We start from the raw sequence: 17728 nt of genomic DNA on the forward strand, positions 1-17728 counted from the left end.
CCTACTCATTACATCAGAATCAGGGATCATGTAGCTTAGCCAGAGATACAGGTCATTTTGTATGCTACCCCTCTTCCCGTTGAGGCCCCCACCACACAGATTAAGGGACCCCACGCTGCAGACGTGCCCTCTTGGGCACAGCCCTAGTGATCCTTGCTTTGTCCCCCTCTTCCCCCCCCATCTAGATAATAGGCATATGGACGCCTTCTCTTTGGTCTCTCACCTTTTCTTAGGTTTGGCCTTCCTTTGTCTAAACCAGCAATTTTCAACCGATGTGCCACAAGAATTTTTAAAACATGCAATCCCTGACTGTTTAATCAGGGACACTGACCTCTTTTCCCCTAGATTGTCAGATAAAAAAATGACGACAGCCAACATAGCAATAGCCGTCCGGTGTGAATGAATCAAGATTATACCTATTTTTTGTCAGATTGGCAAAAAAATATAATGTATTTTTTTGGTATGCCGCAGAATTTCAGTAATTAGTTTATGTGCCCTGAGATGAAAAAGGTTGAAAATCGCTGCTCTCGAAGTAAAGTACGAGTTTCGTTTCCGTCCTGCCCCTCTCAGGAGAACGTCCTGTAGCCTGTGCCTCCCCCTCGCATGAAGTTATGAGCAGCCTGTGCCTGGGCCTGGGCCTGGGCCTGGGCCTGGGCCTGGGCCTGGGCCTGGGCCTGGGCCTGGGCCTGGCAGTGCTGAGCGCCGGGAGCCTCTCCGGGATGGCGGCTGCTGGGCCGTGGGAGAGCTCGCCAGCGCAGCGCCCTGGGGCCGAAGAGCTGCCAAGAGGGGACGGGGCCTGCGGCCTCTGTAACCTGGAAGCCCTACAGGGCTCTCCCTGGGAGCTGCTGGCCTTTTGAACGGCAGACAGCGGTGGCTTAGATGCCTCAGGCCCTGCACAAGAAACCCGGGTCCTTGAAAATGAGCAATGTATTAATTTAGATAGTTACCCATTGCAGGTTTTAGCCGTAGATTGAGGCCAGAACTTCTGCTTTCTGTACAGGCCCCTTCCAGCGCTTTATCTTAGCCCTTTGAGCTTGAGCCCTTAACACTTCACCCATTCTTCCCATTCGTTCATTCATTCATTTTCACACATCATTCCATCAGTAGCTATTTCCTATGCATCTGATGTGCGACATGCCATACAAGGCACAAGAGCTACAGAGAAAAGTCCCTCGTGCTCCCAGCTCCCAGAGTTTTCAGACTAGTGTCCCTGCCGTGCCCCACTGCATCATCACCCTGCACTCCCTCAGCCGCTTCTCTGCAGCCTCCTGCCCCACCAGCGTCTAGATCCACTGCACGTGCTCACATCAAGCACTGAAGTACCAGTGCATGCCGCGTCCTCGCTTACCCTGTGTCAGCAGAAAGTAGAACAGGAGGCACCTGAGTTACCACCTTGCGGTAGGGAGGGTGACCTGGCACATTGGGGTCCGAAGGTCCACTTGGCTCCGGGCTTGGGCTTTACATCCATTTTAGGGCAGAAGCAGACCAGGGAGCTGAGGCGTGACCAGAGGTCAGATAACACAACATTGTTTTGTTTTATTTTTCCAGGTCAGGTATTTGCAGATTAGCTTTGTGTTTTATTTGGAAGATTACAAGTTCTCAGAACAGCAAAAACAAGTCATTCACTTGAGCCAGACCAAATAGGGATGCTTTTTGGACCTTCCCATTGTGTTTTTTACTGCAGCTCTCAATGAAGTTAGATGATTGTGAGGAGACTGTAATCTGAGTTATCTGTACATAATCAGTCCATGAAACGGGGTGCTTCCCTGAGTCGCGAGATGCCACTGGGCTAGGCCAAGGAGGATCACCATAGTCGGAGTAAAGAAGCACTGGTAACTCTTGAGGCCTATGAGAGTTAGTCCTCACAGCAGCCCTTCAAAGGAGTTATCCCCCATCTATATGTAAGGAAGTAAAGGCTCAGAGAAGTGAGTGACTTGCCCAGCCGCCTAAGTTAGGTATGTGACAGAGCCAGATTTCGCCTCAGTTCTGACTGGCTCCAAGGCCTGTCCCTGCTGCACCATGGTGGTGTCACTTCCCTGAGGAATTTCCTATAAACTCATGCCGAAGCCTGTGGGAAGGAGAAGGGGAACGAGGAAGGGCCTGAGGCAGTGTGGAGGGTGCTGCTCCTGAGTGGACCAAGCCATATGGCCGCCCTTCCCAAGGGCCCCCTCCCAAGTCGGACACAATTACTGCTGAGGATAATGCATGGCTGAGGATAACACGTGTGTGTTTGGACATAGGCCCTGGAAATGGTAGCCTGGGTTGGGCAAGTTGGAAAGGGCCATTCCCACATCCCTGTAACAGTATGGGAAGTGAGCAGAGTGGGGGAGTGGGGGCCCCGCTCACACAGCATTCTCTGTACTGCATACATAGTCACGGTGCTTCGTGACGTGGTGGGGCAGGGTGGGCTGGTCAGGTTGCCTAGAGCTCTCCTTGCAGCCTTCGCTCGTTCCCATCATTAGCCACGAGAGCCTCTTGCCAGCACTTTCACATCACCCGGGACAGGGTTCTGTACCATACTTTGCACCCAGTGTTCTTCCATGTGGGGGGCCCTTCTCTGAAGGAACTTGCCTGTTTCCCCCACACCCTCTATGATTATTAGGAAAAGAACTCTGGAAACGAGCCTCCACGTCAATACCATTTGAGCAGATTTGCTCACTAATTTCCATTTTTCCGGAAGAGTAAAAAAGAAAAAAAATCATCCATTTTAGCTAACTTTATTTTTAGAAAAGTATTTTATTCAAACATCCCCTTACTTATTACAGACATAAATACATGCATTCAGACAAATGAATCCACAGGAGACCCGTAGAAAGTAATTGGCACATCACTTCAGGATGCTTTGTCAGTTACTGGAGGAGTCTGGTACCTCTAACTTTAATCTTTTCCATTAAAATATCCATTCTGCCTTCACATTGTGAAGCCCATAATATTTTAGACTGTCTCCATGGATCTGTTAGTTTTGCTTGTCAATTTAATTTGTGGCTCTATGACTTTGGGTGCTTGTTAGATTGTACATAGAAACATGTGATCTGCAAATGATGCTCGGAGTCAGTCTTAAGCCCTCACCTCTCCCCGGAGAGACTGGACATACAGTCAGTCTGGGATTGGCAGGTTTCATTAGCAGCCAGCCTGAGTATTATGATGATGATGATGTACGTATGCAGTGGCGGATGTTTAGAGCTACAAAGAAGCTCATTACTGCTGTGATTATATACCTTAAATGTTCGTAGCACTTTTGCTCTTCGCAGCACTTCTTGTATCCACCATCTCATGTGATTCTCAGAGCTTCCTCATGCTGGATTACTGTTTTCCTCTTTATGGCTAATGAAACAGACACACAGAGAGAGGCTCAGTAACTTGCCTGAGATCACAGGGTACCCTGGATTGCAGAAACACCAGAGGATGAGACTAGTACCAGCAGAGCCCTGTCGGCGGGTGTATGGTAGACTTTACCACGTAATTGCCATGTCCCCTGCCCTCCTTGAGGAAAGGAATTCTGGAGCTATGGAAACAGGGGCTAGAGGTGGGTGGTAAAGAGTCCAAGAAGCAGAAATCGTATCATCAGCTCCACGTGAATGACCACAGCTTGCTTTGCCACCTCTTGTCTGGATTGGCAGCAGCCTCATCTCCCTCCTCTAATGTCACCTGCACGATACACGTTCTGCGTGTCTCCAGACAAGTCTGAGTTTCCGATGCCACCAGGAAGTCCACATTGTTTAGCATGGTCTTCCCGCCTGGCACTGGTCTTGCCTCTGGCCCACCTCTCCTGCCGCACTGAGTTCCTCACCACTGCAGAACCCGCTGTGTGCATTCCCAGCCTCCCTCTCTGCTGTTCCTCTGCTTAGAACACATTTTGATGAAGCCCATAAACATTGCCTTCCCTGTGGAGCCTTCCCTGACTTCTCCTCGAGGACCCAGGGAGAAGCGTCCCTCCCTCAGCCGCATGCCCACAGCACCACGCACCCCAGCCCTATTTCTGTCTTCTGGGGGGTCTGGCCCAGGAAGCTTCCAGCTCGCTCCTCAAGGCGGAGCGTGTGACAGATGCCTGCCCTCTTCCCTCCCCTGGGTGTCCTGCACACTGGGAATGTAAGAGGACAGATGAGGATGGGCATGTAGGACTGAGGCAGGTGTGTGAGGGAGTGAATTAGTGGGTGAAGAACGAAGGGGAGCCTTAGCACCTGGCCCAGCAGGAGATGGGGCTTCCGAGGTTACACAGAGGGGCCCCATTCCTCCCACGCTCTGAGGTGTTTCCCGCCTTAACTCGACCTCCTGTGAAATGCGAGGCGGAAAGGAAGGTCAGCTGGGCTCTTACCTGGGGGCCGGGCATCGAGGGAGCGCACATCAGGGTTGAGAGGCCGGGACCCATTCGCGAGAGACGTTGGAGGGGTTGGAGGGACTCTGGGCCGAGGCATCAGTGTCTTTGTGCTTGTCTTCCAGATGATGTCTGTCCTCATGAACACCATTGTCTTTGAAGACTGCCGGAACCAGTGGTCGGTGTCCAGGCCTCTCCTGGGGCTCATCCTGCTCCACGAGAAGGTGAGTGTGGTTGCAAGGAGGCCCTGGAGCTGGTCGCTGGGAGGGGAGGAGCTGCACGCCAGGCCACGCTGTGGCGATAAAGGGCAGGGGAGCCACTGAGCTGGAGCTGGGACCTTGAGCACCCAACGGCAAAGCCACATTCCCCTAGAAAGCCCTTCCCCAAAGGCCTCGGATCCTGAGTCAAGCAGGGGCCTCAAGACTGGCTCTTCTGGACCCCAGAGCCCCCACCACCGGGCGGTTTGCTTCAAGCTTGCCCTCATCTCCCCCCCATTTTAAGGGAATTCTGAGCAATGATCTTTTTTGCTCCTTCCTTGGCCGCCTTTTAAATCTGGGACCCCCTACTGCCCCAGATGGTAGCAGCAGCCCCACAAGCCTCCAGTCCTCAAGTGCTAGGCCACTCTGGGCTACCGCCCAAGCTCTGGCTTCCCCCCGAAGCCGCGCTGTCTCCCCAGCAGTCAGTAGGAACAGTGCATTACTGCTCGGGAGAATGAATTGTCTATACAATAAGATAGTGCTGGGGAAAAGACAGTGAGATTAGAGGCAGCCGCATACATTAAAATTCAAACTGAAATCCCAGCCTTGGAAGGAGACTAATAGAAGAAGAAAATATATCAAAAAGAGAAGAGCTGTCTCATCACTCACCTGTGCCGAAGTATCCAATTTTAGCCCGTTCAGCAGCACTGCCATTCATCTTCCCTCGGTGTTACTGTGATTTAAATCCACGCTCTATAAAAGAGAGCAGTTCTTTTAAAATGATTGAGCGGGAGTAAGGGCAGATTCAGTGTTTAGAAAAAGCTTATGACATCACAGTATTACCCTTTACTGATGGAGGCAATATTTCATGGTTCGGGATGAAAACTAATAATTTCCTATTTGGTGGGAGTCACTGCATCATTATAAAAGGGAAAAAATAAGTCGTTCTGTGCATTCCCAGTCTTGTTCGGGAAGACACTGAGCTTAAGTCTGATGCCTCTGATATATCGTGTTTAAGTATTAGTCTGACTCCATATTAATTATGTGTGTTTTTGATGTGAGCTGTTTCAGTGTATGATGGAAATTAAATATCATGCTGTTGGGCTGGGAAGGGTAAACACATAACTGGCAAAGTGTTAGCTTTGTGCTGAAATTATGCTGTTTTCAGTGATTAGGGCTGTGTTTAGCATAAGAGCTTGCGTGTGTACAAAGCTCCTGTCCCAGCAGAAGGGAAGGGGCTTTGTGGTTCTTCATGACCAGGTAGGATAGATATTTTCCTTAGTGCCAGAAAGTCCTCCCAGAACTAAGCAAGCTCCTCCAGCGCCCACCTCAGCAGAGCAGACTCATCCTGACCCAGGATGGGACTTGGAACAAAGCCTGTTTGAGGGGTGACTTACTAAAGTGTGAAGGTGATGGGACCCTGGGCCTCGCCTTCAGTGGCCCAGGTGCTCCCTGGATGTTTTCAGTTCAGTTCTTCCCCTCAGCCTTTCTGCAGTTAGTGGAGAGGAGTCAGGGAGACCTCCATGTGCTCAGTCCCCAGAGGAAGCAAGGGCTCCATCAACCTCAGTTGTTCAGTGACAGGAAACAATCATAAGAAGCAACTTTATGACAAAGGGTAATACAGTTTATCCCTAGGAATGCCTCTGTTGCTTTCGTTTCTTCTAAAGGCTGCAAGTTCTAAGGACCTGGACCACAGCTCCTCTGAGAGTTAGGACCTGAGCGGATTAGGGATGGTCCAGCCCTTCCCCAGGGCCATCTTCAGCCCAGGTTCCGAGTCAGAGCTCTGACTCCCCTTCTATCTCCCAACAGTATTTCAGTGAACTAAGGGCAAGTCTGATAAACAGCCAGCCGCTCCCCAAGCAGGAGGTCCTGGCCCAGTGCTTCCAGAACCTGATGGAAGGGGTGGAGCAGAGCCTGTCCGTCAAGAACAGAGACAGGTAAGCAACACCTGGTAGGCTTGGCATCTCTGAAGGTGGTGGGTGTTTGGGTTTGTGGAAAAGAACTGGACTGTGCTTGACACAGCTCACAGGTTGATATCGCTTTTCTGCTACACCTTGTGATTCTAGACTCAGTTACTTCCATCGCTAAATAAGACTGGGCATCTGCTTTCTCCCAAGTGTCATGCTAGGAACAATACAGGGGTGCAGAGACAAATAAAATGCCGCCCTTGCCCTTAAGCTTATAGTCCAACAGGAGAGAGGTGAAACACAAGTAATTAGAAAGGTCAAAGAATGAAAGCTCAGAGTAGCCACAAAAGCCACAGACAGGCTTCCAGCATGTGAACAAGCCCAGGCTCTGAGGTCAGACAAACTCCCACTCAAATTTACCCAACCTGATGGACTGCGTGGCAGTGAAGAAGGCAGGCAGCTTCTCCCATCCTCAGTTCCTTCACTAGTAAAACAAAGATGATGTAATTGGTTGTGACATTTAAATGACAGACAGGAGGAAAGCGTGGCACCTAGGACATGTGACCTGCATAAATATCGGTTCCTCTGCCTGACTTTTAAGAGTGGCTGATTTTAAAAAGGGCAGGAGGGGTTGCAAGAACAGAGACGGGTAAGTTGCCAGTGAGATGTAAATACGAGGAACCCAAACTTAGGAGCTGTGCCTGAACTCATCCATCCGTCTGTCTGTTCATTCAGCGCCCAGAATGTTGCTGAGACTCCGCTATGTGCCAGGCATTGGAGAGTCCAGCAGTGAACTCCTCGTTCAAGGCTTTGCCCTCATGGAGCTTCCAGTGGCGAAGATGGATAAGGAGCCGTAGGGGAAGAAAGCATGCTCAGGAAAGCTACTGCCTGTGCTGGCCTTTTGTAAAAGGGGCAGCTTGCAGAGGCCATACCATTCCCAGCGTACATCACCAGTCACTCCAGTAGCCAGTGTGTGGTGAAGTCACCAGCCTGGGCGCTGCTAACACAGGGCCAAGTCGATGGGCTCTGCAGGCACGTTCCTTTGTTCCAAGCCAAGATCCCCTACCAGGCAGAAAAGGGCAGCCTGGGAAGCCAGCAGATGAGAGTTACTGAATGAGGAACCCTCAGTGCCTCTGTGGGAAATTGCTGCCCTGAGGCTGGGGAATTTGAGCTCCACCTCCTGGGCCACAGGTGGATGGGGTCAGACAGCCCTCCTTGCCTCCGCCTTCGGTGCACTAGCCGGCAAGGACTGGCCGTTTCCCACATGCCAGGCACTGTGTTGAGCTCTTACAGGCATTGTCTCTGGACTCAATAATTTTCACTTCCCACAATCCTGTGGGGTAGCTACTCATATTGGGCACCAAGTGTTCATCCAAGATCACCCCACTAAAAAGTGGTGGAGCCAGGATTTGAACCCTCTTTTGCAGCACTGAGTTTAGTTTTCTCATCTGTACAATGAGGATACTAATACCTACTTTGGGGAAGACCTGTGATGGTTAAATGAATTTGTATGTAAACTCAGCCCAGTACCTGGCGCACCAGCTTCAGTTCTCTTTATGTTCCGTACCATCAAAATGTAACTTGACTTTTTAAAGAACAATTTTTAAATAGTATAATCACAAAATGCACCCCTCAGAATGGTCAGTGTTTTTGGTGGTAACCCTTGTTTCCGGGGCAGGGAGGGGGGGCGCTCAGCCTGACCTGGAGCCCTCTCCAGGGTCCTGAACGCCACCCGCCTTCATCATCCAGAGGTTCCACAGCCCCGGCCTTGCCACTGCCCGTGGCCCTTTCTTCTCTTCCCACAGGTTCACCCAGAACCTCTCCGTGTTCAGAAGAGATGTGGCAGAGGCCCTGCGTAGCGACGGCAGCACCGAACCGTGCGGCCTGGACATGATGAGCTGACACGTCTTCTCTGACCACGTGCCAAGCAGCCTTTATCAAGAGACTCATGGGTCTGGGCCCAGGACAGTGATGCTGGTTAGCCCAGGGAAATCTATTTTTCAAAACAACAACAAAAGCCCTACCTTTTTATAAGTCTGGCCTAATTATAAGAATTTATAATAGTGCACAAACTATGTAAATTCATTCTTTGCTCTGAAAAGGCAAAAGTGTTTTCAGTCTTTCTATAAAAGATCATTATCTTTGTTCTAATGATGCTCTGAACGGGTGTAGAAACAATATTTAACCAAAGAACATAATAAACCAGGTTTGCGCCTAAGTGTGTACTGGTTAATGGTTCCGCAATCAGGGTAGGGAATTTGTTGGAGATGCAGCCTTCAACACAGATCCTGGATTGAGACAAATGCCACCGATCCTGTTATGTTAGCAGTTTGTTATGAGTCTGGAAGCAGCAGCGGAGGGGACGCTGAGCTGTGGGCATTCAGAACGAGCCTGGGAGCTCTCCGAGGCAACCACAGGACTGCACAGCCCTCTCCGCCCCAGCAGCATCTGATAAAGTTGAGAGACAGTAACACAATTAAATGGCTTACAAACAACGTTTGCTTTTCACTGGCATAAATCTGAAGTGGTTCAGTCTAGAAGAATTAAGCTGTGCAATTACTGCCTACAGAGAGATTCCTTCAGGAGGAGCTGGGCAGCCCCTGCCAGGACACCCAGGTGGAGCTAGCACCCAGTCCTGCCTCAGCTCAATCTTTAAGAAGCTGGAGGTGTCTGATTGAAATATTTATTCAAAGCATCTCTGCCTTGAGCACCTGAGATGGTTCTAGGTGCCAGAGTTCAGATTTTCAGAGGAGGAATAGTTGGTTTCCATCCTTCACAAAAGCTCATGACCGTGGGGATCGCAGCCACACCCACACCGGGGACATGAAGGAAGTCTTTGCAGTTTTCGAAGGACTGTAACCAGGCTATTAATTTGGGATCGCCACTGTCAGGTGGCTTTCGAATCTCACTGCTCCGTCCTCATGGTTCAGGCTTGTAATAAATACTGTGCCCTTCACTTCTGATGAGACATGAAAGGCTGGCCTTCCCATTGCAGAAGTACATCCACAGGCTCCTGCTATAATCTCATTGCTCAGACCAGTGTTTCTTGAAACCTTTCTTGATAGTGGAATTTTATAGCAGGCTTGTCACATAAAGGCAAAGTCACCCAGGTTTATCTCAAAATGTTTGTCTTCCATGTGTGAACCCAGGAAATCAGGGAAGTGTGTCAGATAGGATCCCCTGTCATATTTAATGGGTAAGTAAGTCTTGGCCTTACACTATATTTCATTAACAGTGAGAAATATAATTTTCCTAGAGAAGGCAGATTCTGAACTCTGTAGAACAGCAGCTGTTTGAAGAAGTCTGGCTCAAGAAGGTCTGTCTCTTGGGCTCATTACTACACACTCATCCCACAGAAATGCTTCATGGGAAGCCTATCCCAGTCCGGCCCTGTTTCCTTTACAAAACTCTAGGGCCTAAAGGCACAGTATCACTTGCAGGTAAGTGCTCACAAGGAAATAACGTGCACTCGCTTTTCTGTGCCACACTGCTGAAGGTCACCTGCTGGTTTCATACCAGCCAGGGGAGGCTCAGCCTTGGCTGTGGCCTCGGAGAGCTGCTCTCAGGGGACTCTTCAGGCCTGCCCACTGCAGACTGCAGCAGGGCCTGCTCGTGGGCTGCTTTACAGAGCCCAGTGCAAGTAGCGCGCACAGGCTGGAGGGCGGCCTTGCAAGCATTTCCTGAGCATCGTGTGCTATGACCTGTATTACCTCCCTTAGTCCCCACAACAGCCCCAGAAGACAGGCAGCATTGTTTCCACTTTTGAGAGGAGGAAACTAAGAAAAAAGTCTATAGTTACACAGGCAGGACTTGAACCCAGATCTGTCTCACCTCAAAGAATCCCCGGTCTCTTCCAAGGAACACATATTTGAGAACGGTGAGTTGAAACCGGTTAAATTTACACCCGTTTCCATTTGTTCTTCAGTACGCTGTTGCCACTTAGCTTACCCCAAAATGTAGTGGCTTTAGAACAACACTGATTATCTCAGAGTTCCTGTGGGCCAGGAATCGTAGCCGGTCCTCCGCTCCAGGGTCTCAGACTCACAGCTGCAGTCACGGTTGTTGGCAGGGGCCGCAATCACCACAGGGCTCGGCTGGGGAAGGACCTGCTTCTCCGATCATCGATCATTGGTGGTGGTTAGCAGGAGTCAGTTCCTCACGGATTGGTGGACCGAGAGCCAGATGGGCCTCTTCAAGGGCATCTCAGGAGCCAGCAGCTGCTTCATCAGAGCAAGCGGAAGAAAAGAGCCAGGGAGAGCAGCAACCTGGAAGTCACAGCCTCTTGCAACCCAGTCTCAGAGGGGCGCCCATCACTTTTGCTGTCTGTATTCTCTGAAATCAGTAGGATCAGCCCACACACATGCTGGGGGACTGCACAGGGCCTGGGCACCGGGAGGCAGGGATCCTCAGGAGCCATTGTCAAAACTTCCTGCCACGGCTCTTACCTAGCCAGTGCTAGAGAGGTTGAGCCTGGCTGCCAGTTTCTCCCTTGAAACCTGGAGGAATCCCGGTTTTCCTTGGAGGGATCAGTTCCATTCCGCACCCTTTCTAAGGGGTGAAAAGGGAGTGGGGAAGCTGGGACATTTCAGGAACCCGTGCTGGACACTCATCCCCCAACCAATGGGAACCTGATTGGGAACTGTGCCTCGCCCCCCAGCCTGCCAGAATCTGCGTGGGTGAGGGACAGTGGGGACTCCTGGGGACAACCTGGAGGTCCATGTGGGAGTTCTCTGTAGGGACATTGCATCCCAAGGATACAATAAGCACCCAAGGGCATGCCCAAATTTTCAGAGCCTCCCCAAAAGAGCACTAGCTGGATCTATTTCATGCTCTGACCAAAGGTAAATCTGAGATTTAGCAACAGGAGGAAATGAACAGTGCGGCCAGTTCCACGGGGCCACCACTGAACAAGCGGATGGCTGTGAGGACGAGATGGGAGGTGTGGGCCTCTGCGGGACACTCATCCTAATGACATGCCAGTGTGCAAACGAGCGTCGTTCATGCCGCGTGGGGCCCTGCGTCAAGCCAACTGCTTCAGCTGATGCTCAAGCAAGAAACAGTCGGAAGGGATTTTGACACTCGTTTTTTGCCATCTACACACTTCAGAACCTAACCCTGGAGAAAGCTGTGTTCTAGATGTTTCCCTCCTGTGCGTCCCAGTCAGGCTTCTTTAGGATGGGGGGTGAGGAAACCCAAGGTCCCCACACTGTGCAATGGCCTGAGCAGCCCAGAAAGCCCTCCTGGCTTAGCCCGGGCTCCTCCCACTCGGAGAATGCAGGACCCCTCCCCCCCCCAGTGCCTTTGCACTGTAGGACTTGAGGTCCCTTTCCTGCAAAACTGGCCTGGCACGGAGCCATCAGTTGAGATCAGCAACGAGAGGAACTACCAGGAGAGAGCTGAGCATGAAAACAACAGCATCACAGGATAGGTTTGCTGAGAGAGATTGGGGAGCCAGTGGTTGGGAGGCCATGGCATTTGAGGGAAAAGCACACCTGGAGGGAGAACAGGGAGGGGAGGAAGAGGAAGGGAAAGTTTCAAGGCGAACATTAAATCGTTAGAACCACTGTCACCTACGGAGCACACCTCCCTAGAGTTGCAGATCGTGCTCATTTAAATTTAATGCTTCCCAATGAGAATGTCAAGTATTATCCCCATTTTAGAGATCAGAAAACTGAGTCTGAAAGTCTGACCTGGGGCCATGTAGCTAGAAAGTGGACAAGCCAGGATTCAAAGGTCAGCATGGCTCCCAAACTCATGTTTCTTTTCCTCCTCAATCCCGTAGACCAGGTCGTCACAGCCAGGCTTTGGGGACAGTTGGGCAGGGGGATGCATCTGGAACCCTTTGGGACCCCCAGATGGACCTGGCCCCCTCAAAGAAAGGCCAGCCCAACACCTGGGCCCCTGGCGTGTTGTGTCTGTGGGCTCTGCTGCCGATTCCTCCTCCCCCGTGAACTTTATAAAATCATTCTTGAGACTTTTTAATGTTTTATTGAGGTGTAAGTTTACGATGACAGCAAACCTTTCAAACTACAGCAAGAGTAACCTGCCTCCTTGGCATATTAAAAAATAATGGTAGTGTCGATTTTTACGTCCCATAGTTTGGATTGCTGATAAGAGTGCTTCCCTGACAGGATTCTTTCTGAGGTTTACAGAAAGCGTAATAAAATATGTAAGTTACATTTCCACAAACAAAAGCTATAACATAAGTTATTTATAAGCGTGAGATACAAACAGTATCACGATAAATAAACCATAAAGGGTACCTGCAACATCCATCTTAATGTAATTTGCCCAACAAAAGTGTTGAAACGAAGTCAAATTTAGTAGAGAAATCTGTCAGGAAGAGAGGAAAGTTGTAGAGCGCAAAACGGGGAAAATGGCTGCTGGGCGGTGGAAGCAAACAGCAGGGCACAAGCCGGGGTCTGGGGGCCGCAGAAGGCCGTGGCCTGGGCGGTGCAGTGCCACCCACTCCCTGCTCCCGCCGGCCCTGCTCTCGCACCCTCCCCCCCACCTTCCCCTCCCCCCACTGGGCTTACCCCCTCCACTCGCCCCAGCCCCCTGGCCGGCGCCCGCCTCCCTGCCAGGCTGCACCCTCCCGGGCAGGGCCTGGGTCTGTCTCAGCACCAGGGTCCTGGGAAGCAGCGGGTCACTCATCCGTTCCCGTCAGAGAAAACACTGCCTGAGACAAAGGCGCTGCCCGCAGAGAGCTGCTGAGCAGGACCGACCAGATCTCCATTCCCAAGGCTGCAGGAGGAAGGATGGAGCTCTGCAGGGATGGGGGGGCCGCGGCGGAGCCCCGCAGAGGCCCGGCTGGCCTGGTCTTCAAGGCTGGAAGGGCACCAGCCGTGGGGCTGGCGGAGTGAGTGCTGAGCTGAGCGCAGACAGACTCCTGGACACGCTTCGGCCCCTTTCCCTTACCCCTTGGCTGACCTTGCTGCGTGCTCTTCAGTTTAATACCACAGGCGCTAGATGACTCTCCAGCCCCAGGACATGGAATCAAATGCCGCCGGCACTGTCCTGCTTTGAAGGAACTGCAGGCCAGTGGGGAAGGCGGGAGTGAGCCCCACCACGGGCTCCTTCACCCAGACCCTCTGCCGATTCCCCTCCGCACCGGGTCCTGTGGCTGAGAATCCTTACTCCCTGCTCCCAGAGAGGAAGTGGGGATATGACAGAAAGGGAGAAGCATGGGCTCTGTAGGCAAGACAGTCCTGAGTTCAGGTCCCAGCTCCAGCTCCCTAACTGCACGCCCCTGGTGAGGGACTTCACTTCCCTGGACCACCGTCCTCAAGTCTCATGACTTGTAGGGGGATCCTGAGCAGCACACAGCACCAGGTAGCCTTCGTCTCCCTCCTGCTGGCAGAGTGTTGGACCCTTCCAGCCGGCCTCAGGAAGGCTCTGCCCCTACCCCACCATTGGGGGAGGCAGTGATGACCAGCCCAAACTGCATCACTCCACTATCACATGGGGAAACTGAGTTGGGACATGGTCCAGAAAATTTGAATAGGTGCTCTAGTAAATATTTGTTGAATAAATGGATGAATGAGTGGTAAACTTTGGCAGGTATCTGTAGAGCCTTCCATCATGAGAACTGCACAGGCCCTGGAGGCTCAAGACTAGGGCGTGTGAGTAAAGAATAGAGGGTGGGCCCGGCTGGCGTGGCTTAGCGGTCGAGCCTCGACCTATGATCCAGGAGACTGAGGTTCAATTCCCTGTTTTCGGGCTTGATCCCCAGCAGGGGGGTGCAGGAGACAGCGGATCAATAACTCTCATCACTGATGTTTCTATCTCTCTCCCTCTCTCTGAAATCAATAAAAACATTTTTGTTAATTATTTTATGACCCAGCCACACGTGACTCAGCGGTTGAGCATCAACCTAGGATCCAGGAGATCGCAGTTTGATACCTGGTCAGGGCACAAGCCTGGCTGCAGTCTCCATCCCCAGCGGGGGACGTGCAGGAGGCAGCCGATCAGACTCTCTCATCACTGATGTTTCTATTTCTGTCTCTCCCTCTCCCTTCCTCTCTCTGAAATCAATAAAGATACATATATTTTTTAAATTAAGGGAAAAAAAGAATGGAGGGTGAGTGGGTAAGCAACCTGTGACGTGGCATGTGCGCCAAATCATGCGTTTATGTCTAATTTTTTCATCAGCCTTTCAAATAGGGTTGCTGACCCAAATACGTTTAAGAGCCTTGATTCAATCTCTACCCCATTTCACAGACAGAGAAACTGAGTTCAATTGACACAGGAAGTCAGCGGCAGAATGAGCCTCCTGCACACGCCACACGCATAGTGGGAAATTCCAGCGGTCTGCCTCTCTTCCTGAAGCCCTCCCCCTCCTGTCTTGGCTCCCAGCAGGGCCTCCACCAGCTCTGTCCTTTCTCCCCGCTCCTCCGGCTTCTCCATGGGGAAGAGTGGAGAATGCACTGCGTCCCGAAGCCCTTCTGGACTCGGGAGACCTGCCCCCAGGCCCGCAGTTCCTAGAAGTTTAATTTTCCGAGTGTGTGCGTGTGTGTGCGTGCGCACGCGTGCTGTTCTCAATTGATAGCATGTCAGCAGAGACAGCAAAATTACAATCTCAGCAACACCAAATACCCATCAAAACATATTTGGCCAAAAAAAGTGCTTACAAGTAAATTTATGGCCTTAAATATGTTTATTTAAAACAAAACAAAGATTTTTTTTTTAATGAACTAAATTTTCGCTTCAACAAAGAAGAAATAAAAATAGAACATTCCTTGAAGATGACATTAAAAAAAAAGGGAAATGAAATAAACATCTTTTAAGACCAATAAAATAGACAAACCTTTGGCAAAGATCAAAAGGCACAACTGAGGGACACTGAAACTAAAATGTAGGTGATATTAACTCAGATTCACGTGAGAGTTTCAAATGATGAGAGAATATTTCCACAGTGTTCTAACCATGAATTTGAAAACTTAGATGGAATGGACAATGTTCTGGGCACTGGCTTCCCAATCTGAATGTGCATCAGAATCACCTGGAGGGTTGGTTAAGTCAGGTTGTGAGCCCTACCCCGGCTTCTGACTCGGGAGGTCTGGGCTGGGGCCCAAGCACGCGCATTTCTAACAAATTCGCAGGTGCTGCTGCTACTGGTCTGGGAACACACTTTGACAACCACGGTCCCAGGGATCACAACTGCCCCGTTTACTGCCCTTCCTGACAGCTCTGCTCTGTCTGGATGGGAAAGGAGGGTGTTTGCGACCATTGGCCCGAAGTGCCTACGGCTGGGTGACGAAAGCCCGGGGTCTCAGAAAGCCAGGCCCGCGGGCTGAGCGGGAGCCCCTTCCCTGCCAGGCACCGCGCCCAATGCTGTCACACAGAAGAGCCCCTGTAATCCCGCGGCGTCGGCACCGTTGCTTTACTAGATGGGGAAACGGAGGCACAAGGAGGATGGGTCATTCCTTGAGCCCACGCCTGCTAAACAGAGGCGGGAATCCAATTCTTAAGCACCGGGCCACTCTCCATGCCCCGGAGCACCGCTGTGCACACCACCCGCACTCTCTCCCCAGTTCTGTGCCCACAGGACAGGCCTGGAACCCAGGGCTCTGGGAGCCAGAGGGAGGTGGAACTGGTGAGGTGCCTGAGTGGGAGGCTGGGAGCCCCACAAGCTCTCCGACCCTCGGTTCCCTCATCAGGTTAAAAAAAAAAAAAAAAAGGATCAGTAACAGTCCTTGCCTCCCCGGCTGTTGGGAGGAGCAGGTCGGTGCGGCTTCCTGCCCCGCACACGCCAAGTTCTCAGCCACCGTAGTCGCTGAAGTTATTATCTAACAGCCGAGCTTCTCGCCTGCACTTCCACAGACCTCATCTCATTTACTTCTCACAGCCGCCCTGGGGGTGGCTATTACCCCTTCAGTTTCCCGAATAAGGGAAGTGCTCCAGGAGGGGCACTGAGGGGCCAAGCAGCCCCCGGACCGCCAGTGGCAGAGCCCGAATTAGAAGCAGGAGGCCCCCAGCCCCAGAGCAATGTCTTCTTCTCCATCTGAAGGTCCCTGTGCCTTGGAGGGAGTGGGGAGGCCCCACCCCATGCTGCGGGGCAGCCTGGCTCTGCACACTCAATACTAAGGTTCCACAAGGGCCAGCGACTTGCCCAGGGTCACACCGCGGCGGGTGACCTAACTCAGGGACCCAGACCTTAAGACTGCAAATCCTGAGGCCTCTCGTTTGTCCCGGCAGGTTATTGGAAAGAATCCCCAACAGGCTGCCTCCTGCCCTTCCCAGTCCTCTGAGACTGACCCCCACCAGAGACAAATACATCTTTCTCCTCAAGATGCTGCGCTTCCGCAAATAAAATAAAACTGCAAACAAATAAACAAGAATCATCCATCAACCATCACGCGGAGAGGGGGTGGGGCGGGTGGCAGGGCAGCGGGCCGCGCAGTGCCCACCGCGCGCCAGGCCCCAAGTCCTGCGCTCTCCAAACCTCACTCCTGGCTCACCACAATCCCGCAGTGCACACACTGCCCTTTTTACAAATAAGAAAACCAAAGCCTACAGATCTAGAGTCACTCGCTCAAGGTCACTCAGCTAGGAAGTGATCGGCCCCAATTTAAACTCATTCCTGGCCAACCGCACATCCGACCTCTCACCACGTCCGCCAGGCGGGGAGAGCGAGGAGAGGCCTGGCCAGGGCCCGAGCAGTCCGTTTGCACCTAAGGATTTAAGAACTAGGTGGGTAGAAAACGATTCTGTGCGTCTCCCCCGGGGGAGACAGCTGAGGCTGGCGCGGGGGGTGAGCGCCCCGCGCGCGGCCCAGGCCACGGTGCCCCTCAGCCCGCCCGGACATACCCCGAGGGCACGAGCACAGCGGGGAGCGGGTCCTGCGCCCCGGCTGCCCTGGAGCGGGAGCAGCTCGCCGCTCTCCTTACCCAAAGAAATCCCGCTATTTGCGCTAAATACGAGCCACCCCCGCCCTTGCCCCTTGGGAACCCTAGGTCCCCACACCTGCTGCGCCACGGGCGGGTCCCCACGCGCGACCAACAGCCGCGTCCGTCTTGCAACGAATTTCGAGGGACCGGATCCCCGCTCCCCACCGGGCGACCCGAGGTCCCTCGCCCGGCGGGGCCGGGCACGCGTGGGCACCTGTGAGTCACTCCGCGGTGCGCCCGGCAGGAGCTAGGGAGTGTCTCCAAAGTGGTCGCGACGCCGCGGCCGAAGGCCAGGCGGGGGCGAATTCTGCCCACGCGGGTCCGTGTCCTCGGGAGCGCGGAACACGCTGCGGTGCTCGCGTCACCCCGCGCTCGGGGAACGCGGAGCTTGCGCCCTGGGGCGCGCCCCTTTCGTTGCTC

At 52.4% G+C, this 17728-nt stretch overlaps 1 protein-coding gene across 2 annotated transcripts in view; it reads left to right on the forward strand.

The window, feature by feature from the left end:
- RANBP17 (RAN binding protein 17) overlaps positions 1 to 8637 on the forward strand; it is a 219085-nt gene extending 210448 nt beyond the window's left edge. For both annotated transcript variants that reach the window (XM_087816967.1, XM_087816968.1), the window contains 3 exons: positions 4441 to 4539; positions 6322 to 6449; positions 8225 to 8637. In XM_087816967.1, the coding sequence (XP_087673093.1) occupies positions 4441 to 4539; positions 6322 to 6449; positions 8225 to 8321 (324 nt within the window). In that variant the 3' untranslated portion in view covers positions 8322 to 8637. The remainder of the gene's footprint in view (positions 1 to 4440; positions 4540 to 6321; positions 6450 to 8224) is intronic.
- The last annotated feature ends 9091 nt before the right edge of the window (positions 8638 to 17728 follow it).

The sequence above is a fragment of the Miniopterus natalensis genome, chromosome 4 (assembly GCF_054644295.1).
Source record: "Miniopterus natalensis isolate mMinNat1 chromosome 4, mMinNat1.hap1, whole genome shotgun sequence".
Taxonomy (NCBI): domain Eukaryota; kingdom Metazoa; phylum Chordata; class Mammalia; order Chiroptera; family Miniopteridae; genus Miniopterus; species Miniopterus natalensis.